Genomic DNA, 23,764 nt, shown 5'->3' with positions numbered 1-23,764 from the left:
AGACCTAGCTCAAAAAAGGGCAGGATTGGGTATTAAATATTCCTGGTTATAAAGTGTTCAGGAAAGATAGGAGGTGGTGTGGCAGTATTGGTTAAGGAGAATGTTACAGTGCTGGAGAGAGAGAGGATGTCCTGGAGGGGTCAAGGACAGAATCTACATGGCTAGCATTAAGAAATAATAGAGGTGCCATTACACTACTAGGTGTATTCTATAGGCCACCAACTCGTGGGAAAAATATGAGGAGCAAATTTGCAGAGGAATTAGAGAGGTGCAAGAACTATAGAGTAGTAATAATGGGGACTTCAACTATCCAAATATAGACTGGGATCGTAATAGTGTTAAGGGCAGAGAAGGGGAAGAATTTCGGAAGTGCGTTCAGGAGAACTTCCTTGATCAGTATGCTTCCGGCCCGACAAGGGAGGAGGCATTGCTGGATCTGGTTCTGGGGAATGAGGTAGGTCAAGTGGAGCAAGTGTCAGTAGGTGAACATTTAGGGAACAGTGATCATAGTACAGGTAGACTACCCTTTATCCGGACTTCCGAAAACCGAAACCCTCTAAAAACCGAAGGTTTTTTCGTTCAGCGTAAGTCGTGCGTACGACTTACGCTGAACGAAAAAACCGAAGGTTTTTAGAGGGTTCCGGTTGCGGAAGTTCGGATAAAGGGTAAGTCGTGCGCACGACCCCCCGCCAGCCCCGACAACCGCCAGCCGCCGACCCCGCCAGCCCCGACAACCGCCGACCCCGGTGGCCCCGACAACCGCCGACCCCCCCGGCCCCGACAACCGCCGACCCCGCCAGCCGCCGACCCCCCCCGCGGACCCCGCCGGCCCCGACAACCGCCGACCCCCCCGCGGACCCCGCCAGCCCCGACAACCGCCGACCCCGCCAGCCGCCGACCCCCCCGCCAGCCCCGACAACCGCCAGCCCCGACAACCGCCGACCCCCGCCGACCCCGCCAGCCCCGACAACCGCCGACCCCCCCCCCCCCCCCCCGGCGTACCCCGCCGGCCCCGACCGACTTACGCTGAGCGTCAGCGTAAGTCGTGCGCGCGGACCCCCGCCGACCCACCTTCCGAAATCCGAAATTCTCCTTTATCCGAAACTCGGCTGGTCCCGAGGTTTTCGGATAAAGGATAGTCTACCTGTATCATAAGGTTTAGGTTAGCTATGGAAAAGGACAGGGAGCAATCTAGAGTAAAAATGTTTAACTGGGGGGGGGGGGGGGGGGGGGGGGGGAAGGCCAATTTCAGTGGGATGAGACTAGATCTGGCCCAGGTAAACTGGAATCAAAGAATGGCAGGCAAAACTGTAATAGCTGCCTTTAAAGAGGAAATAATTCAGGTACAGTTCGGATCTGGAATGCACTGCCTGAGAGGGTGGTGGAGGCAGATTCAATCAAGGCTTTCAAAAGGGAGTTGGATAAGTACCTGAAGGAAAAAATTTTGCAGGGCTACAAGGGAGGGAGTGGGACTAGCTGAATTGTTCTTGCAGAGAGCCGGCACGGGCTCGACAGGCCTCCTTCCATGCTGTAACCATTCTATGATTCTATAAGGCTGTATTTCTGATGCTTTATTGGAGTAAACCAGCTTCAAAAGCTCCAGTTCTCCACCTAACATTCCATTATTCAAACAGGTTCAGAGTCTCCACAGCCAGAGAACGCAACCAACTTTATAGTCTTCCTGCATACATAGTCCATTCAAGGAAATACTGAAAAATAATGGGCCATAATTTGCTGTAGCAGGGCATCTAATGGCATCTGCCATTAGTTAGACTTGCACGTTTAGGTTTTTAATTTTTTGCGTGGCAAGTTGCTGACATTGCAGCGAGGGAAACAGGGCATCTGGGACCGGAGTGAACAGGGAAAGCAACTGTGTATCTCCTTAACCAATCAGATTCAAGGGTTGTGAAATGAACAGCGCAAGGACTGAGGTGGTGTAAATTAGAATGGGTGAATCCAATGTCGAGAGAAATAAAGAGAGGGAAATAAAGATCGACTTAAGAGAAGGAGAAAAAAAGACAAAGGAAAAGTAATTTTTAAAAAAATTTCCATTTTTAAAATCTCAAACAATGAAATCTGAAGGAATGAGATTCCATACTTGTAATAGTTCATTTTTAGGGTCAGTGAGGTTGATCGTCAGTAATTTACATTTATCGCCTTGTTAAAAGGGTACTTAGACTGAAATGAGCAAGACTTATTTCATGGTTGATTGGCCATGATAAAAAAATTGACCCTTAGTGTTAGGGGGGATTAAATACGTGGGGTTACGGGGTTATGGGGATAGGGCTTGGGTGGGATGGCTGTCGGTGTAGGGACCGGGTGCTAGGGTTTGGATGATCAGCCATGATCTCGTTGAATGGCGGAGCAGGCTCGAAGGGCCGAATGGCCTACTCCTGCTCCTATCTTCTATGTTTCTATCAACTTTCTGGGGCCAGTTTAGCCCATTTTTCATTTTGATTTCTTCCCCTCCCTCCACTGATTTCCCCGTGCCATCTTCCTTCCACTTGCTCCACCAGTTTCATTTGGCTGCTCACCCTGACCTTCCCGCTAACTGCGCCTTTCCTTGCCTTTCTTGCAGCTTTTCCCAAAGTTTCTCCTTTTTAAATTTACTTTTAGTTTTACAATGCTCACGTTTCCACATTGCCATTAATTTGCATCCCTCTCAAGCTGCAGATATCAACAGATCTTGGTGTTCAGAATCGAGATCCACCAGCGCTTTCCACAAGATTCAAACAGGAAGAGGGGAGATTTAATAGCGGTGTTCAATATTAAGGGTTTTGATAGAGTAAATAAGGAGAAACTGTTTCCACTGGCAGGAGGGTCAGTAACCAGAGGACACATTTAAGATAATTGGAAAAAGAACCAGAGGGAAGGAGAGAATTATTTTTATTATTTACACAGCAAGTTATGATGATCTGGAATGCACTGCCTGAAAGGGTGGTGGAAGCAGATTCAATAGTAACTTTCAAAAGGGAATTCAATATACAGGAAACTTTCGATTTACCGGCACCTAAATAACCGGAAATCTCGGTTAACCGGCAAAGTTCAGGAGTAGGTTCAGGTAACTTTTATTACTTGCCTTCCTCCATTTGTTGCTGTGCAAGGGTGTGGCTGCAGCTGTTGCTAAGCTACAGAGACACTTGCAACTTGTGGCCACTGTTCTGAAGCACAGGGTTTGTTGCTTTATACAGAGCTGTCAGCTCCGTATCTTTTACTATAGCTTTCAGTTATCCAGAATTTTTGATGAACTGGCACCACGTCGGTCCCGTCCGAACCGGATAAAAAAAAGTTTCCTGTATACTAGTTTGCAGGGCTATGGGGAAAGAGCAGAGAGTGAGTGATACTAATTGGACAGATCTTTCCAAGAGCCGGCACAGGCACAATGGGCTGAATGGCCTCCTTCTGTGCTACATGATTCTATGATGCTATGATTCTAGGACAAACCAGCATGTAGTAAATTAATACAAATAGGAGTTGCCTGGGTTTCAAACAGCAGATTTCATACGTGCCCTTTGGGTCACAGTTTGGCTACTCCTACCCGAAGGAAAGGTAATGGGAGAGAAAGAGACAAAAAAAAGACAGAAAGGCCAATACACATGAAATTGCTGTTCTCTACTACAATTATGAATCTGCTTCTGCTCCAAGCAAGTTCCCAGTCACTTACTTGTTGGCCACACGAACAGCATCATAGGCACATCGGAGATCCTCTTCAGACATTTTATTCCCATCTTTAGGTAATCCAAATAGGTCAGCCATACTAGCCTGCAAACAGAAAATACTCCATTAACCACAGAACATGTAGCTGATGTAGGCAATTGAAAAGAACGGCACAAAAAGGCAACATCTTTTTAAACTAGTACGATATGTTGGCTTAAGCCTCAACTAACCAACAAAACTGATTTATCCCATCAAGTCATTGGACTTGCAAGGTACAATAGCCTCTTGAAACAAAACGGATAACTTTATAAAAAAAAAAAAAAAAAAATTCCCATCAATAGGGAACCCCTATAAAATACGCTCAATTTTGTGTACATCGCTCCCAAAAATAACATTTTAGAAATGTGCTGTATCGCAACTCTTCCAAATTTTATAAACGGTGTTTCCATTCTTGTATTTCCTACCGCACATGGAGCTGAAATTGGCTTGAACTATTCTCTTCAAAATGACAAACTAACTGTGGTGTATGCGCCTTTAAGAGCCCCTGTATACTGTAATGCCGGTAATGGCCGCTCGGGCTATATAAGCCTGTATAGTGTCTTGTATCTGTTAGTTCACCTCCAGACTTTGTTCAGTAAACACCGGTGAAACCTACTCCTGCATTCCGGTGTCCCCATTAACACACTGATGCAACAGTGGCGACGAATTGGAAACGGACTTGCCTGCAATTCGGCAGCACCTCAAGGAGATCGATTCCTCAGACGAAAGTCGAAGAAAAACAAGAAATAAAAAAAAGGGAAAGGCTGTGGTTTCACCGGCTGGCCGAGCTGGTGGCAGGTACTGCAGTGGTCCTTCCTGGGCGACGGGCTGGGGCTCCATCGGCTGGCTCTGCAGCTGAGCCAAGCAGCGAAGGCGGAGGTAAACAGAGACAGAGGGGGGACGCATTCGGGAGATGGCCAGCGCTGCAAAGCAGGTCGGCGTTCGGACCAAGCAGAGGGAGGGGAAAGTCCCAGAGAGTCCGGCGGGAACGAGTCTCCACCGATTGAAAAAAAAAAGCGGAGAACAGCGTTGTCAGCAGCAACAGCGGCGGGAAAGCGCGGGAAGCGCCATTTTTTTTTCAGGATGCCTAAGGCTGGCAATATTAATGCTTTCGATAGCGATATAGAGGATTGGACCACATATGTGGAAAGAGTGGAGGTATATTGCACAGCAAATGAAATAGAAGATAATAAAAAGGCATCAGTACTTCTAAATCTAATGGGTGCAAAGACATACGGGCTGTTACGAAACTTAATCACTCCAGCCAAACCAAAGGACAAGAATTTTAAGGAGATTGTTGATACACTACAGGAGCACTTAAACCCAACACCGCTGCTGATAGCGGAATGATTCACATTCAAGAGGAATCAGCACAAGAATGAAAGTAACGCGATTACCTCACCGAATTAAGGAAGCTGTCAAAGCACTGCCAATTCGGGGCAGGACTGGCAGATTCTCTTCGAGACAAATTCGTCTGCGGTCTCCTAAGTGAAGGAACACAGAAAAGGCTACTTTGAGAAAGATTTGACACTGGACAAGGCTTTCAGTATGGCTGTATCATACAAAGCAGCCGCAAGAGGAGCTGCAGAGATACAGCAAAAGCCACAGGACTTCGGCACCCATGAAATGACACAGGGTTTCGAGAGATGTTATCGCTGCGGCAGATCTACCCATGACCAGAGGGACTGCTGGTTCAAGGACAAAGCATGCAGGCAATGCGGAAAGATTGGACACATTGCACGTGTATGCTGATCTGGACACAAAAAATCCATGGACAGGAAAAAAAATCAATAAGGAAAAGTACAGAAAGGTACAAATGACGATGGACAGTAGCTCCGAAGACCAGAAGAGCGATAGCGACTCCGGAAACAAGAGACTAAGCTGTCTCAAATTACATAATGTAATTGCCAAAGAAGATTACCAGACCATTTGGGTTACCCTCACGTTAACGGGGTCCCCAGTTAAAATGGAGCTAGATACAGGATCAGCTCTGACCGTCATAAGTCGACGGGATTACGAGCGGCTATTTCCGCATATACCTTTGAAAGACACATCCATTATCTTGGAAACATATACGGGGCAGAAAGTATACCCAAAAGGGAAAATAAAAGGTGCCTGTTGTATACAACGGCAAGGAAATACAGAAGTTGTATTTATACGTTCTGCAAGATGGTGGTCCACCGCTGTTGGGACGTGAATGGATCAGGAAGATACGTTTAGACTGGCACTCCATTCAGGCACGGACGGTGACCAGTAAGAAAAAAAATGATGATGACGTTATACCTGAACGATTAAAAGACATCTTGGCCAACGCCAAGGAAGTGTTTCAACAGGAACTAGGAACCCTGAAAGGCGTCACCGCCTCAATAAAAGTGGAAGATGCAGCAATTCCCAAGTTTTTGAAGGCAAGGCCGGTGCCATACGCAATTCGTCCAGCAGTCGAGGCAGAGCTGGAGAATTTGGAAAAGGCAGGCGTATTATTCAAGATAGATTGGAGCGAGTGGGCAACACCCATCATCCCGGTCATGAAGAAAACGTTGAATAATGATAAATCTGAAGAACATAGAAAAATTCGCATCTGTGGGGACTTCAAGGTGACTGTAAACCCGGTCCTTCACACGGTACAGTATCCTCTTCCGAGGATAGAAGATATTTTCGCCTCACTATCCGGAGGAAAACGTTTCACCAAAATTGACTTGGCTCAGGCATATCTACAGATGGAGGTTGAAGAGGCCTCTAAAAAGTATCTCACGATAAATACACACAAAGGCCTGTACCAGTACAATCGACTGGTTTTCGGAGTAGCATCAGCTCCAGCTATCTGGCAAAGAGCTATGGAGCAAGTCTTCCAAGGGATTCCGGGGACTCAATGCTACCTGGACGACATCCTTGTAACAGGAGAAAACGACAACGAGCACCTTGCCAATTTGGAGCAAGTGCTCACTAGGTTGAGAGAACAGGGCCTACGAGCAAATCGCCCCAAGTGCGAATTTTTCCAGAAACAAATCATAGTGGCCACATAATTAACGAAGAAGGGTTGCATAAGTCACCTGAAAAAATTGAAGCGGTCATAAAAGCCCCAGCACCCGAAAATGTCTCACAATTAAGGTCGTTCCTGGGATTGATAAATTACTATCATAAATTTTTACCGAACTTGTCAACTGTTCTGCACCCTCTTAACGAACTGCTACAAACGGGAGTAATTTGGAAATGGAGCGAAGACTGTAAACGTGCCTTCCATAAATGCAAAGGCTTGATCACGTCCAAGGAAGTTTTGGCTCATTACAACCCATCACTGCCAATCAGACTGGCGTGCGATGCATCCCCTTACGGCATAGGAGCGGTATTATCGCATAGATTCCCTGATGGCTCGGAGCGGCCGATAGCTTTTGCGTCACGCTCATTGAACTCAGCTGAGCGTAACTATGCCCAGATCGACAGGGAAGCACTTAGCCTGGTATGGGGAGTGAAGAGATTCAACCATTACCTACACGGACAAAAATTTACCTTGTTGACTGACCATCAACCCCTCGTCTCCATATTCAACCCTAAAAAGGGCGTTTCCATTATGACAGCGCAAAGGCTACAGAGGTGGTCCCTTTTCCTAGGGGCACACCAATATGACATAGAATACAAAGGATCAAAACAGCATGGGAATGCTGACGGTTTATCGCGCCTACCGTTGCCAACGGTAGAAGAGGCACCTACAGTGGACCCAGTGGAGATGTTCCACTCAACCATAGTGGAATGTCTACCAGTAACAAATTCTGCCATTGAAAAGGAAACAAGGAATGACCCGACTCTCTCACGAGTCTACGATTTAACGGTGAAGGGATGGCCAGCACATGGCGAACCACTGTTGCCAGCATTCTCGCAAAGAAGAGAACAGCTGTCAGTGTGCCGAGGAACCTTGATGTGTGGATCCAGAGTGGTGATTCCACCCAAACTCCAGGATAAAGTGCTAAAGGAGCTTCACGAGGGGCATCTGGGTGGAGTGAAAATGAAGAACCTAGCCAGAGCGTTTGTGTGGTGGCCAGGTATTGATGGAGACATCGAAGAAATGACCAAGAGCTGCCTAGGATGCCAGAAGGTCCTAAACACCCCACCACAAGCCCCTCTACATCCATGGGAGTGGCCCTCATCTCCATGGCAAAGGGTACATATCGACTTTGCTGGTCCATTTATGGACTCCACGTTCTTAATCGCGGTTGATGCACACTCCAAGTGGCCGGAGGTAATAAAGATGTCCTCCGCCACCACGGACAAAACCATCACAGTATTAAGGACCATATTTGCCAGGAATGGGCTGCCTGAACAGATCTGTTCTGATAATGGACCGCAATTTGTGTCCGAAGAATTCAGGCAGTTCTTAAAAAAACAATGGGGTTAAGCACTACACGTCCGCCCCATACCATCCCGCCACCAATGGATTGGCTGAAAGGTTTGTCCAGACCTTCAAGAAGGCCATAAAGGCCATGGGTAATGAAGACATAAAACTTCAACATAAGGTAGATAACTTCTTGTTTGCATACAGGAATGCAACACATGTGGTTACAAACCAAACTCCCGCCATGATGTTCTTCAATAGAAGCCTAAGATGCCGGCTGGATTTGATCAAGCCAAACATCAGAAGGGACGTGGAGAACCGGCAATTTCAAGGCATGAATGAAAGGCCAACTAGAACCTTCCAGATAGGTCAACAAGTTTTGGCCCGGGACTACCGTACCGAGAAATGGCAGCCTGGAACTATTTGCACGCGACTAGGACCGCTGATGTATACCGTGGACATTGGAGAAAGCATAATAAGGTGCCATGCTGACCAGATCATATAGAGTCCTCCGAAAAGGGACAACCTACACCACAACTCTATACGCCTAATGATGAAGTAGAGATACCCATAGTATCTACCTCCGATCCAGTGATACTGGAACCAGATGAACCAGACACTGGCATTCAAGCCGAATCGACCTTGCCAAAAGAACCTACTACACCACCGAGGCGTTATCCGGACCGAGTCAGGAAGCCTCCAGAGAGACTGACTTATAATTGATTAACTGCAGCAAATGTATAGATTATTGTTCTTGTAATATGTTAATTAATGATTACTTAAAATATTGTGTACTGGTTGTCTAAAAGGGGAGGAATTGTGGTGTATGTGCCTTTAAGAGCCCCTGTATATTGTAATGCCGGTAATGGCCACTCGGGCTATATAAGCCTGTATAGTGTCTTGTATCTGTTAGTTCACCTCCAGACTTTGTTCAGTAAACACCTGTGAAACCTACTCCTGCATTCCGTGTCCCCATTAACACACGGATACAACAAACTCAGTTTGACCAGTTGCAGCTTTTTTAATTATCCCAAAAAGAGATAATGGGACTTTCTGGATGTGTACCCGTCAACACAAGTGAACAAATTATGCCATGTTTGTTCAAAAGTATCTCGGTTCCTCTCCAAAGCTTTGCAGACAACCAAACAAGACTTGAAACATCTGTATAAAATTAAGCTTGGTAGACAATTCCAGCTGCAACTAGATTTCAAATTTCTTGTATGCTGTAACTAGATTAAGAGAGATAGACACTACACCAAAACCAGACCCCCCCCCCCCCCCCAACAAACGCTTCATTTTTGTCAGAAGCTCAACAAGCTGATGTTAATAACCTCATCTTTATATTAGGTACTTTAAAGCCTTCCGGCCTAAACATTGCATTTAACAACTTTAGACCTTTAACCACTGCTCCCATTTTCTCTCAGACAGCAGGCAATGGATGATGGCTGCACCAGAGCCACTGGAAGCGAAGCAGGTCGGGCCTGATACTTGAGATGGGGATCTCCTATCGGTACACGGCTGGTGCAGTGGTCCCCACCCCTAGGGTCTACCTGCCTTTCTTCCACTACATTCCTGGGCCACAGAAACCTTCTCTGCCAGATTTTCCATGCTTCTCCACCTTTTATTCTACTGTATCTATTTACACCTCCTCTGGACTCATTGTTTGTTTCTAGACTCATCTCATTTTCCCTTGCACTATAATTTTTGTCATTTAATCACTCCTGCCCTTCACCCAATCATGGACCTCTCCCTTTTGTCCTTTTCCTGCATATGAATTTGCCCAATTGAGAGGCACAACAATCCTAAATCCATAATGCCCCAAATAACAAAAAGGAATGTAAATACCCAAGTCCTGAATTCTATTATGGGTGTCCGAAGTTGACCCATTAAAATGTTTTTTTTTAAATCCCTACACTGAGCTTATTTTCCAAAATAGCAGTCTGAAAATTGGAATTCATCCTTTGGGAGATACTGTAAAGTTAATTAAACTCCAGAAGTCTCCAGTGCAGTTAGCAGAAGGCTTCACCCTCAGTGAAAAATTGTGACAATTAGAATTGAAAATAATTCTCCATGCCTCTATATATCTCAATTTTACTTTAGGGCAATAAATTATAAACTCACGTAAACATTTGTCTAAACGATGGTAAACAGTTTGATTTCAAAGCCAGATCTAACTGCATAACAATATGTCACAGGCTATTGTGTACGTATTTCCCATCTATAACAATATGAATTCCTTGTATATGTTCCTATAAATTGGTCATATTTTCAGACTACAATGGCTGCTAACCAGCCCATACCACAAGTGAAGACTCGTTACCCAAACACAGCCATCAATATTAAGACACCTTGTTGATGAAAATCTTTACAGGGTTTAGATAGCACATAAGGTCACAAAACAAGTGCTCAGATATTGAAGCTTTGCCGGTGGTAGCATGAATATGCATCAGTTTCATACCCACAATTCCAAAGTTGTATATCTTTGCAGCGTTGCGGAGCTGCTAAACAAAAGCCACTTCCTCAGGAGAAACAAAAACAAAGGGATATGAATTGAACAGAGTTTTTCTCTAAAACTATAGGGCTAAATACCTCATTTCTACCAGATAGCACGAGTTAGATTTGAATTCAACTACGTGGAAAGTTCGAGATGCAAATCTACATAATACAACTCCCAAGTCGCAACATGTTGGTACATCAACACTTTGTCTTGTTCCAAACATTTAATGCAATTTATATGCTGCAAAACCACAGTGATTTAGTATTTGGACATGTTAATTTATGCCACACTACAAGAGACCTACACAGTATGAGAGAAATGCAATCGTTTAAATGGAGAACTGAAGCATGCACTTAGTTGAAGCACTCAATTTAAATCTCAGCCCTATGCATATTCCTCATACAAAGTTCAGTTTAAAATATCTAAAAGAAGTGGCAGCAAGGCAGTGCCCAAAAGGAAATGATGTGATTGCACGGTCTGAATATAAATATGGAATAATTTCAGAAGAAATGGCCAATGGCATGAAATGTTTGCTCACAAGAGGAGGAAATTGAATGATCTGCTTGTAGTTCAGACACCAGCAACTTTGTCCATTATATCAGAAAACGATTGTAGAGAAACCAAAAGCAAACTGCTCGGGATCCCTGGAGAATATTCTAGGAATTATTTTGGGTATAACTGAAGGAACCCAAGGGACCATTTGATCAAAGCATTTGATTCGGAGCTCTGGAATAATATTTATTTTGTACAGCATCAAAAGTACACTTACCTTTTTCATAGCGTCAATCTCCTTTCCTGCCATAAGGAGCTGAGATTTTAGCCAAATCTGTTCTTCTCTAAGTATTTCAGTCTCTTCAGTGGCTGCTTTGAGCTGGTTCAGCAGATTGCAAGTAGCATCCTTTTGTTCTCTGGTGTCATTTGTAGCAGTATTACCAATAACTTCTTTCCTTAGCTCATCAAACTCATTCTGGAGTTTCTGGTTCTCATTTTCAAGCTCTTGATACTAGTAAACATTGAAATATTACTGTAGGCTCATGTGTTTACTTTGCACTCTACACTGCAGTAAACATTAAACATTTATTTTCAGCAAGCTAGAAAGAAATCAGTATTTGATTTAAAATACACATTAATGATAGATTATATAATGCTTCATTACCACTTGTCCTCATCCAATAGAGTGAAGGGTAGTAATAAAGTGCTATAAATCAAACTTAAGTTACTGTGCCGATCTTGAGATCCAATTCATAGCTAATCACTTACGGCAACAATTCAACATTATAGCAAAAATAGCTTTACAATTCAGACTCACTTAGAATTCAAGTCTAGTCACTTCTATATCTGGACAATTCTGTAAAACTATAAAAATATGTACAATACCTTAATCATGCTACATGTCTCTGCACCACTCATTTCATTTACCTATTAAAAATGATAGCACGAGGTAACATAATAGTTTAAAATACTGAATCAATTTGATTCAGGCCAGGGATAAACAATGAGGTACAGGAAAACAGCTGCCAGTGGTATAGACTTGTTACATCTATCTGCAAAGATTAAGGGCACCATTTGTAGTTTAAAAAAACCCAGGTGTAAAAGATTGAACTCCAAAAAAACAGGTGAATTGAGGAAAATAAATCAGTTTAATAAAGTTATTTATTTGGAAGAGTTAAAAATCAAGAAAACAAAACTTAAAAAAGGCATAGTTAAACCAACAATTTGTTAGCAATATGGAGACAGATAAGTATTCCAAGAGACACAGCAGGACCACACAAGAAAAACAATGGGCCGTATATTTTGATCCCTGCAGTTGTGTACACACCCGTAGGGACATCGGAAATGCCGGTTTCAGGCATGCCAAGCGCATGCGCTGAAAACCGGCATTTCCGATCCATCAAGAATGCTCGACAGATCGGACGCCTGCCCTGGAGAAGGGCCTCTGCGGGCGGATAGTTCCGCTTTCTGGAGAACCTCCACCCGCAGAAAACCTTTAGAAATCTTACACCTGGTAAAAGCAGTAAGGCCTGATTTTACCAGCATAAGAGTTGAAAAAAAATTCAAAAATATATATTTAAGTTTATTTTTAGCCCCGTAAAAGACTTATTTTTTCAAAAAATTAAATGTTTAAAATATTTAATTTACTGTAATTTCAACTCATTTTAAAAATGTGATTTAAAAAATGTATTTAATGTTTTACAGTGTTTTTGGGGTGATCTCCATTCATTTGTTTTCCTAGAACAGTATGTAATGGAATCAACCAGGGAGCTGGCTATCTTGGATCCGGTACTATGTAATGAGACAGAATTAATAAATGATCTCATAGTAAAGGATCCTCTAGGAAAGAGTGATCACAGCATGGTTGAATTTCAAATTCAGTTGGAGGATGAGAAACCAGTGTCCTGATCTTAAACAAAGGCAATTATAATGGCATGAGGGCAGAACTGGCTAAAGTGGACTGGAAAAACAAAGTAAAGGGTAAGAAAGTAGAAATGCAGTGGCAGACATTTAAGGAGATATTTCATAACTCTCAACAAAAATATATTCCAGTGAGAAAGAAAGATTTTAAGAGAAGAGAGCACCATCTGTGGCTAATTAAGGAAGTAAAGGATGGTATCAAATTGAAAATGAAGGCATACAATGTTGCCAAGATTGGTGGGAGAACAGAGGATTGGGAAATTTTTAAAAACCAGCAAAGGATGACTAAAAAAGAGGGATGATGAATTATGAGAGTAAGCTGGCAAGAAACATTAAAACAGATAGTAAGAGCTTCTACAGGTATATAAAAAGGAAGAGGGTAGCTAAAGTAAACGTTGGTCCCTTAGAGGATGAGACTGGGGAATTAATAATGGGGAACGGGGAAATGGCAGAGACTCTGAACAAATATTTTGCATCCGTCTTCACGGTAGAAGACACTAACAACATCTCAATAATGGATAATCAAGGGGCCACAGGGAGTGGGGAACTAAAGACAATCACTATCACTAAGGAAATAGTACTCGGTAAAATAATGGGACTAAAAGACAACAAGTTCCCTGGACCAGATGGCCTGCATCCCCAGGTCTTAAAAGAAGTGGCTGCAGAGATAGTGGATGCATTGGTTGCAATATACCAAAATTCCCTGGACTCTGGAGAGGTCCCAGCGGATTGGAAAACCGCTAATGTAACACCCCTATTTAAGAAAGGAGGGAGACAGAAAGCAGGAAACTATAGACCAGTTAGCCTAACATCTGTCATTGGGAAAATGCTGGAGTCCTTCATTAAGGAAGCAGTAGCAGGGCATTTAGAAAAACACACTGCAGTCAAACAGAGCCAGCATGGTTTTAAGAAAGGGAAATCATGTTTAACAAATTTGCTGGAGTTCTTTGAGGATGTAACAAAAAGGGTGGACAAGGGTGAGCCAGTGAATGTGGTGTATTTGGATTTCCAGAAGGCATTCGATAAGATGCCACATAAAAGGTTACTGCATAAGATAAGAGCTCACGGAGTTGGGAGTAATATATTAGCATGAAGAGTATTGGCTAACAGAAAGTCGGGATAAATGGGTCATTTTCTGGTTGGCAAACAGTAACTAGTGGGGTGCCAGAAGGATCGGTGCTGGGGCCCCAACGATTTACAATCTACATTAATGACTTGGATGAAGGGATAGAGTGTAATGTAGCCAAGTTTGCGGATGATACAAAGATGGGTGGGAAAGCAAGTCGTGCAGAGGACTCAAAGAACCTGCAAAGGGATATAGACAGGCTAGGTGAGTGGGCAAACATTTGGCAGATGGAGTATAATGTGGGAAAGTACAAGGTTATCCACTTTGGCAGGAAAATAAAAAAGCAAACTATTAAGAGATTACAAAATGCTACAGTTCAGAGGGACCTAGGGGTCCTTGTACAGCAAGTAATCAAAAAGGCAAATGGAATGTTGGCCTTTATTTCAAGGGGGTTGGAGTATAAAAGCAGGGAAGTCCTGCTACAACTGTACAAGGTATTGGTGAGACCACACCTTGAGTACTGCGTACAGTTTTGGTCTCCTTATTTAAGGAAGGATATACTTGCATTGGAGGCAGTTCAGAGACGATTCACTAGGTTAATTCCAGAGATGAGGGGTTTGACTTACGAGGAAAGGTTGCGCAGGCTGGGCCTATACTCATTGGAATTTAGAAGAATGAGAGGTGATCTTATCGAAACATGCAAGATACTGAGGGGGCTCAACAGGGTAGATGCAGAGAGGATGTTTCCCCTCATGGGGAAATCTAGAACTCGGGGGCAGTCTCAGAATAAAGGGTCGCCCTTTTAGAACAGAGATGAGGAGGAACTTCTTCTGAGTCGTAAATTTGTGGAATTCTCTGCCCCAGAGAGCTGTGGAGGCTGGGTCATTAAATACATTTAAAGTGGAGATAGACAAATTTTTGCAAGATAAGGGAGTGAAGGGTTATGGGGAGCGGGCTGGGAAGTGGCTTTGAGCCCTTGATCAGCCATGATCTTATTGAATGGCGAGCAGGCTCGAGGGGCCAAGTGGCCTATTCCTGCTCATATTTTTTATGTTCATATATTTGACAGGTCTATCTGTCAAGTGTATGAAGGGAGATTCCCTTCTCTTATTGGCTCTCCATGGTCCACGTGATCCCAGGGACACTTCGAACCGCATGCACCTCGGATACGTGGGCCCTGCGCATTTCGAGTTGGAGAGGCCAAGGAACTGAAGTGTACACACCTCGGGAGACCTCGGGTAAGTTCGTAGATTTTTTCCAGATCGGCGGCCCCCGCACACAGGGAGCCTCCGATTAGAAAATACGGGCCAATATACTGAGCAGCCAAACACCAAGAATATTTCTAAAAACAGATTCTTTAATTATACTCAAAGATGCTTCAAAAATTGGGATTTGTAAAAAGTGTTGACTGAATATTCTGAAAACAAGAAACTATATATTGACAGCACACAAGGAAATAGAAAAGCAATGGAGAACTAATGAAAATTTTGGAGCAGGTAGTAAATACAGCAAGTGAACTTTGGTGCAAGAGAAAATTTGGAAAAAAGGGAAACTTAAAACAAAAATGTACCACTTTCAATATACAAATGAGAGTCACAAGAACTCTCAAAGATGTAGAAAAGGGCTCCAGCAGCAGGAGTGAAATGGGGTGAAGGCAGGCAATAATGCAGAAGTGGAACTAGACAGCAGTAGCTAGAATGCGGGGTTTGAAACACACTCAGGTTAAAACAGGTCACTGAAGTTGTGCACTGTTGGGCTCAACCCAAGTGGTCACCTAGGAGGGTGGATGAAGGTGGGGTTTTTGGTGACAGCCAAACAGGATGGCCTTGGTCTTGATGTTGAGTTGAAGGAAGCTCTCGCTCATCTTGATTAAAAATGGGGCTGAGTATAAAATGGGTGGCCGATATGTTCCCGCCTGATACCCACCAGGCAGGTTAGGTTACAATGACCTCAACATTTTAGTAACAGTTTACATTTCCAGAGGGGAAGTTAGCAGAGACCACAAAAGGGGTATTTTCCGATGTCCAGTTCCTGCACAATGGCTTCTACTTCTGCCAAAAAGACAACTGACAACTCAGATAAAGCTGCTCTGATTGGACAGATTTCTTGCATGACCTAGAGTTGGCCAACATTAAAAAAGTTGATTGCATTAACTTCTGAAGTGAGTTTTCCTAAAGGTCATTTTCAACATAGTAAATGGTTTCTAATAATTAAACCCTGCTGCACAGAGGAAGGACTTTGGTATGTCTTTCATTAAAAGAATTAGTTCCATGAATTCACCAAAATTAAATATATTTTAAGAATGCAGAATAGAAAACTTTTGAATAAACAAATTCAAAGAATAAATATATCCCAGAGAACAGGAGAGAAGATCACAGTCCCTAGGCTGGGAGAGCTTGAAAAAAGTTGGCCTGGATTTCTGCTGTTGGTCTCCAAGTGACTCTGCCAAAGACAAAAGTGGGTGTTAGGGAACACGGAGGAGGCTGTGCTGGGTGTTAAGGAACATGGAGGAGGCTGTGCTGGGTGTTAGGGAGCACGAGGAGGCTGTGCTGGGTGTTAGGGAACACGTGGAGGCTATCCTGGGTGTTAGGGAACACGAGGAGGCTGTGCTGGGTGTTAAGGAACATGGAGGAGGCTGTGCTGGGTGTTAGGGAACACGAGGAGGCTGTGCTGGGTGTTAGGGAACACGAGGAGGCTGTGCTGGATGCTCCCCAGTCAAACAGCCTGCCAAAACCCTGTCCTCGGGTATCAAAACAGTAAGACATAAGCCAGTACAAGTCATTGCTTTCCGAATAAAGAAAGAAAACTGCAACCACTAAGCTGTAGGTGGGAGAGAAAAGATGAGATTATCTATTGTAGAAACATAGGCAGTCCAGCAGACTCTTAAGCCTTTAAGTTTAGGGTTGATTTTATACTAGTGCAAAGCCAAAGTAGGTCAAACTACTGCCTCCAACAGAAAATATCAGTTATGCTGCTTATTTGGCATAGTTGCAGGGTGAAAAAGCTCATTTCAGCAAAGCAAGAAATGCAGTATAATTGCAGCATTAGTTTGTGGTCGTGCCCCATGTAAGAGTTGATAAAATATTGGGTATTTTGGCATCATATATAGACAAAATTGCTCTTGGCACATTAATTTCTTCCAAAATATTTACAATAAGCTGACAAAATTAAGCTAAAATTACCTTAATGTAGGTCATTTCATCTTTCAGATTTTCATATCTTTGTTCTAGGCAGGAGAATTCTTTCACAAGGTTCTGGAAGTGGAATCGCTCTTCCTCAAATTCAGCCTGTAACTGATGACTCTTTGATGCCACCTTCAGGGCAATTTGTTCTTTAATATACAAAATATGAGAAAAATTTATTTTGCTTACATGCTCGTTCCATTGATTGGTTGTGTCTGGGGCGGGGGTGGGGGGGGGGGAAAAAGAGGTGCAGGAGAAGGGAAGGGTCTTAAAATGGCAGTGCTCAAAACTTCTATAATATTTTCAGATAAAAATGCAACCCCCTTCAATTTTGTATCGCCATCATTAAAGTAAACAGATAAATATGCATCTTTAAACAAAAATCTGCACACTAGCAGTATTGAATATATTAGATTTTTAAAAAAACACTAAAATGTTTTTGTTAAATTCCAATTTTTTCCCTTCCATAGAAGCATAGAAGATGGGAGCAGGAGTAGGCCTTTCGGCCCCTCGAGCCTGTTCCAACATTTAATGAGATTATGGCTGATCATCCAAATTCAGTATCCAGTTCCTGCTTCCTCCCCATATCCCTTTAGCCTTAAGAAATATATCTAACTCCTTCTTGAATATATTTAATGAATTCGCCTCAACTGCCTTGCGTGGTAGAGAATTCCACAGGTTCACCACTCTCTGGGTGAACAAATTCCTCCTCATCTGAGTCTGAAATGGCTTACCCCTTATCCTTAGACTGTGACCCCTGGTTCTGGACTCCCCGACCATCAGGAACATCCTTCCTGCATCTAGTCTGTCTAGTCCTGTTAGAATTTTATTAGCTTCAATGAGATCCCCTCTCATTCTTCTAAACTCTAGCGAATAGAAGACCCAATCAACCCAATCTCTCCTCATACCTAATTCCTGCCATCCTAGGTATCAGTCTGGTGAATCTTCGCTGCACACTCTCCATGGCAAGAACATTCCTCCTCAGAGGAGAAGGCGACCAAAACTGCACACAATACTTAAGGTGTGGTCTCACCAAGGCCCTGTACAACTGCAGCAAGACATCCTTGCTCCTGTACTCGAATCCTCTGGCTATGAAGGCCAATATACCATTTGCCTTCTTAACCGCCTGCTGCACCTGCATGCTTACCTTCAGCGACTGGTGCACAAGAACACCCAGGTCTCGTTGCACTTCCCCTTTTCCCGATCTATTGCCGTTCAGATAATAATCTGCCTTCCTGTTTTTGCCACATTATACTGCATTTGCCATGCATCTGCCCAATCACCCAACCTGTCCAAATCATACTGGAGTTTCTCTGCATCCTCCTCACAGCACACACGTCCACCCAGCTTTGTGTTGTCTGCAAACTTGGAGATATTACATCTAGTTCCCTCGTCTAGATCATTTATATATATCGCGAATAGCTGGGGTCCCAGCACCGATCCCTGCGGTACCCCACTAGTCACTGCCTGCCACTCGGAAAAAGACCCGTTTATTCCAACTCTTTGCTTCCTGTCTGCCAACCAGTTCTCTATCCAAGACAGTACCTTACCCCCAATCCCATGTGCTTTAACTTTGCAGGACCTTATTGAAAGCCTTCTGAAAGTCCAAATACACCACATCCACTGGTTCTCCCTCATCTAGTCTACTAGTTACATCCTCAAAAAATTCCAGTAGATTAGTCAAGCATGATTTACCTTTTGTAAATCCATGTTGACTTTGTCCGATCCTGTCACTGTTTTCCAAGTGCTCTGCTATTACATCTTTTATAATGGACTCTAGCATTTTCCCCACTACCGATGTCAGGCTTACTGGTCTGTAATTCCGTTTTCTCTCTACCACCTTTTTTGAATAGTGGGGTTACATTAGCTATCCTCCAATCCACGGAAACTGTTCCAGAGCCTATAGAATTTTGGAAGATGACCTTCAAAGATAACTAATACTAGGATATTGTTTTATGGAGGCAAATAGCTCTCTTCTACTTGGTGTAGGTGATGTTTATCTTAAGAACCTAGTAACTGTTGGTAGTCTGTTCTACACAAGCCAGGAATATCTCCTACACATGTGCACATTCCAGCAGAGGTTAGTGGTAGTGAATCAGGAGTAAGAGCCCAAGCTGATTTTCTGCATGTGCCCCACTTTTAGCTCAGGAGGTAAACAGTAGCGCCCCCACTGCCCGAGTCAAGGTCAACACAAGAAGCTAGAAGTTTATTTCACAATAGTTGATCTCTCACGTGTTGCACCAGGTGAGTTAAGAGACAGTGCAATCATCAGGCAAAGCAAGGTTAGAGGCTGGAGGATAACTGGATAAGGGCATGCAGACTTAATTCAGTCCCTATTCTAAAATAATACATTTGGTCATGTTAAATATTTCTATTATAAATTCCTATGTCCATGCTTATAATGAAAATGGACAATAAACTTGCCACGTTGTAATACCTTCCTTCGGTCAGTGATGATCATATTAGAATACGATGTGCAATTTTTGGCCATTCTACCTTCAGAAGGAGCCCAGTGCATTGGGGATGGGTCAGTATAAACACTCCACAGGACACACTGGTTCCTGTGCTGCTTGGGAGGGGCCTGTAATCTGTGCAGAGCAGTTAGCTAAAGTTTATGGAAGGTCATTCTTGAGTTTGCTCTACCATTGGGAAGAGTATTTATACAGAACTTTTCTTAAGTGATTGTACAGATATAGATTGTACGTATTGGTTAAAATGTACAGGATTTGTGGGGAATCGGGCAGGAAGGTGGAGCAGACTCGAAAGGGCCGTATGGCGTACTCCTGCTCTTAATTCTTAGAGTCCATCATGTATATTAAGAACCTATGTCCTTCTCTAATTTTATGCTTCACAATCTTAAACAAGAAAAAAAATCATATTTTGGTGCGGATTTCAGTACTCGTGTCCACTTGTGTCACACTCGTATCAAGCATTTAGATCTAATGCAAATATTGGTAGGTGCAACACAAAATGGCGTAGAACCAAATCTACCAGTAAAGCATGTCAAAAAGAAATACCAGTGAATTTTAAAAAGTTTGTTTATAAAAATACCTTCCATAATCTTTGACTGCTCCAGAACGTATTTGTTAAATGCTTCTTTTTCATCACTTAACTCAATTTTCTCCTCTTCAAGAACAGCAAGACGCTGGGGAAAAAAAAAAGCTTTTATACTCAGTCTGAAACACCAAAAAGCTAAATCACAAAGTAAAAGCAGCTAATTTATAAATTTGATACAGGAATGATATTTCCAGAAAAAACAAGTTGGAGTCATGCCCAACCTCTCAGTCTGAAAGCATACTTGTAAAATAAAAATGTTAATTTAAGCATTTTGCTTGCTCAAAGCTCAGGACTTTGCATGCACAAGTGAAAATGTACAAGTCACCCAGGAACTTGACAAAATAGAGGCAGCCTTCTGAGTTTGAGCAACATAAGGCACGAGCTTCACTGTAGAGTTGTTGAAGTAGAGGAACACATTTTAGGGTGCATGTGCACTGCAGCTACAAGTTTGAGACCAGGATCAATTAACATTCTCCACCCTAACGGAAGGGATTCTGGCTTTGGCAGTCAAGTTCAAATTAAGAACAGTGTTTTCATACTCAAGTGGCTGGCCTCCCATTTTTTCCCTCTGGAATGTCATTATTCAGAGCTGGACCCTGGGCAAAAAGTAGATTTCAGCTGCACAAATACATTGTTATCGAAAATTAGTAAGTTCATAACTGATGCAATTAGATTTTTAAAACCCCAAAGTGACAATCTTCCTTATTTTCAATTCTATACACAAGGTGAAAAAAGTAACAGCTGCAAGTGTGGAGCAATCACCAAATTACTGCTCTTTACAATTGCAGAGTTTGAATTGGTGCTGGTTCTTCCTCCTTTGAGCATTACAGTACTTTGTTCTGATAATTAATTTGGCCTAGCTTTTCAAAAAAGTATTCACTCTCAGGATGTGGCGCCACTGGCAAGGCCTGCACTATTGCCCATCCCTGGTTGTCTTGGGGTTTGATACTGAATGGCTTGCTAGGCCATTTAGCATTTTCCCCACTACCACGAGAGTCCATTATAAGAGATGTACTGTAATAGCAGAGCACTTGGAAAACAATGACAGGATTGGACAAAGTCAACATGGATTTACAATGCTAGGTTACAATTTACTTGGACAATTAATTGGCCAAGTCCCAAAAATGTGAAGGAAACAAGATGTAAGATTGTATATAAGCCAACTATTCGAATGTAAAAATTAGACCCCTGTCTCAGCTCAGACAGAGAAGGCCTCTCCCTGCATGTGCTTGAATAAAGATCGCTTGGAACCAGTACACGCTCGTCTCCGTCTGCTTTGGGGCAGAGAGAAATCCCACAACAGTTACTTTTACCGACACCAGTTTTTCCCCTCCCCCACGTTTTTTTAAATTTTTTATAAAAGAGCTGAATTGAAATTCTTAAACTGCCATGGTGGGATTTGAACTCATGTTACTGGACTAATGCAGCGAACGGAACTACTACTCTATCGTACCCACAGCTGCCTTAAAACAAATAAGTTACCTCATTCCTTTTTACACTGCAGTTTTTTGGCATCAGGTTTTTGATCAGAATTCACACATGTTTACAATATATTGTTTCTTGTAAGATTGTTCAAGTGACAATTTTGTCAAAGCTTTGAGTAACCATGCTAACATTGCTCAATACAAAAATTATGTATAAACTTTTAAAGATCTTGTGCATTCGAACACTTAAAATAAAGCTGCAGCAAAATCGTTGCTCACCTGAAAACATTAAATTTAATGGCCCGGAATGTGCGGTCCTGATGACGGCGAACTGGCAGCATTCGCTGTCGTTCTGCCTTTGACCTGACCGCAACTTTGGGATTTGGCGCATGCGGAAATCCTAAAGTTGCGGTCTGTCATTCACTGTTCCGACACAGGCTGCGCTGTGCCCCCCCCCAAAAGAGCTGGCAATCAGTGAAATCACTTAAGTCAGGGAAACGGACAAAAATTGGGCTCTTCTGCAGTAATTATGCTGTTAAGTTCCCCACTAAAAGGGATTAGGTGTAACTGGGATTTTAACAGCGTATTGACTGTTAAAACAAAGGTTATGGCCCTGAAAAACTTAATTTTGTGCAGTGTTAAATTTATCCATTAATAAAAATTAAAAAAACTTTAAATATATATATATTTTTTAAAAGATTGTTCATCTTTATCTCAGATTTGCACTTTCCTCATGTGAGCCCCCCAATCTTTGTTTTGCGCTCAATTTTTTTAAATGTTAAAATTTTAACAGCTTACTCACTTCCTGTTCGTTGTCTGAGAATTCTGCGTTTTGATTGGTTATTTAGCCAGCTCGTTAACATCACAGCAGCTCGTGGGCTGGCAACAGGAAAATTCACAAAAGCTGCCAGATTCTTGTAAAATCCTAAATGGTTCACTAATGCCTTACCCAATCTGCCCTACTCACGACTACAGTCTTGGACTGTGACTAATGTCCTTTGAAGTGGCCTAGCAACCCACTCAGTTGTCAAACAATTCATATGAAGCACACAAAAGGTCCACCACCACCACCACTACCTGAGGCAACTAGGGCTGGGCAATAAATTTGACCTGGCATGTATTACTCATAACCCATGAATAAATTAAACAAGTAGTTTTTGATTCAACAACTATTAATTTTAGCCTATCTTGCTTCCATCCGAGTGCACACGCATAAGCACCATCAACTTTTAATTACATGAATCATTTCTGCGGATCAGCATTTCCTTCACAACAATCCACCAGGTAAAACAGAGATAGGAATGAATGACAGACTGCATCTTCCAATTAATACTATTCGCTTAATAGTCTAGTAATAAAGTGCTTTTCCGAGTTCTTGGATACCATAACAGAAATCAATTAGCCCTTTTAAATCAACTTACTAAAGCCAAGACCTCTGCTAAACTATAAGTGCAAATCTTTGTCTAACTGTTTAATTTTTATAATATGGAAAAATTATAGAGCAAAAAAAAAGCATTAAACTATATAAAATCCTACCTGTTTCAATTGAGTTAGGTCTCGAGAAGCTCTAACTTCTGCATCTCTTCTGTCGATGTGTGCTCTCTCTAGTTGCTCTTGGAGTTTTGTGATTTGCTGCTGCAGGTTCAAGACTTCAGTTTCTTCCGCTCTACACTGGAGGTGCTCCATTTTGTTCTGAAGTTTCTCCACCTCATTTTTGTGAGAAACGGTAAGTGCGGTCACTTGCTCTACCAGCATTTTGTTCTCTTTACTCTGAAAATAAAAATTTACAAACGAGATGTTACATTGCAAGCTCACATCAGGCTTCATATTTGGGAGTTATCAACTGGTCCATGTACACCAGTCAAAAAAAGTTAAGAGAAGATGACAAGTTGTAACAGAGAGAAAGATTAATATTCAGATTGTTTGAAACACTGATCAGTTATTAGTGGTCCTTAAATCAAACTAACATCAATTTATCATTTGATTCCATCTTAGCGCCAGGTCCGTCAACATTTGTAAAGAGAAAAGACAGGTTATAAAGTTGTGTGTGTGCCCCTTCATCAGACCCAGTCTGATCAAGGGTACATATCAATATATCATAAG

The 23,764-nt window shown here is 42.6% G+C and overlaps 1 protein-coding gene across 1 annotated transcript in view; it reads right to left on the bottom strand.

Moving 5' to 3' along the window:
* Positions 1-23,764, bottom strand: part of LOC147108173 (unconventional myosin-Vb-like) — a 196,481-nt gene that overhangs the window by 45,051 nt on the left and 127,666 nt on the right. Inside the window, exons 22-26 of the mRNA XM_086004704.1 lie at positions 23,198-23,431; positions 20,232-20,325; positions 17,181-17,329; positions 11,290-11,523; positions 3,665-3,762 (exon numbers count right to left, since the gene is read on the bottom strand). Coding sequence (XP_085860830.1) covers positions 3,665-3,762; positions 11,290-11,523; positions 17,181-17,329; positions 20,232-20,325; positions 23,198-23,431 — 809 coding nt within the window. The remainder of the gene's footprint in view (positions 1-3,664; positions 3,763-11,289; positions 11,524-17,180; positions 17,330-20,231; positions 20,326-23,197; positions 23,432-23,764) is intronic.

Source organism: Somniosus microcephalus, chromosome 13 (assembly GCF_052327205.1).
Source record: "Somniosus microcephalus isolate GS21.2 chromosome 13, FLI_Smic_1.0, whole genome shotgun sequence".
NCBI lineage: Eukaryota > Metazoa > Chordata > Chondrichthyes > Squaliformes > Somniosidae > Somniosus > Somniosus microcephalus.
This window is presented reverse-complemented; position numbering and strand designations above follow the sequence as displayed.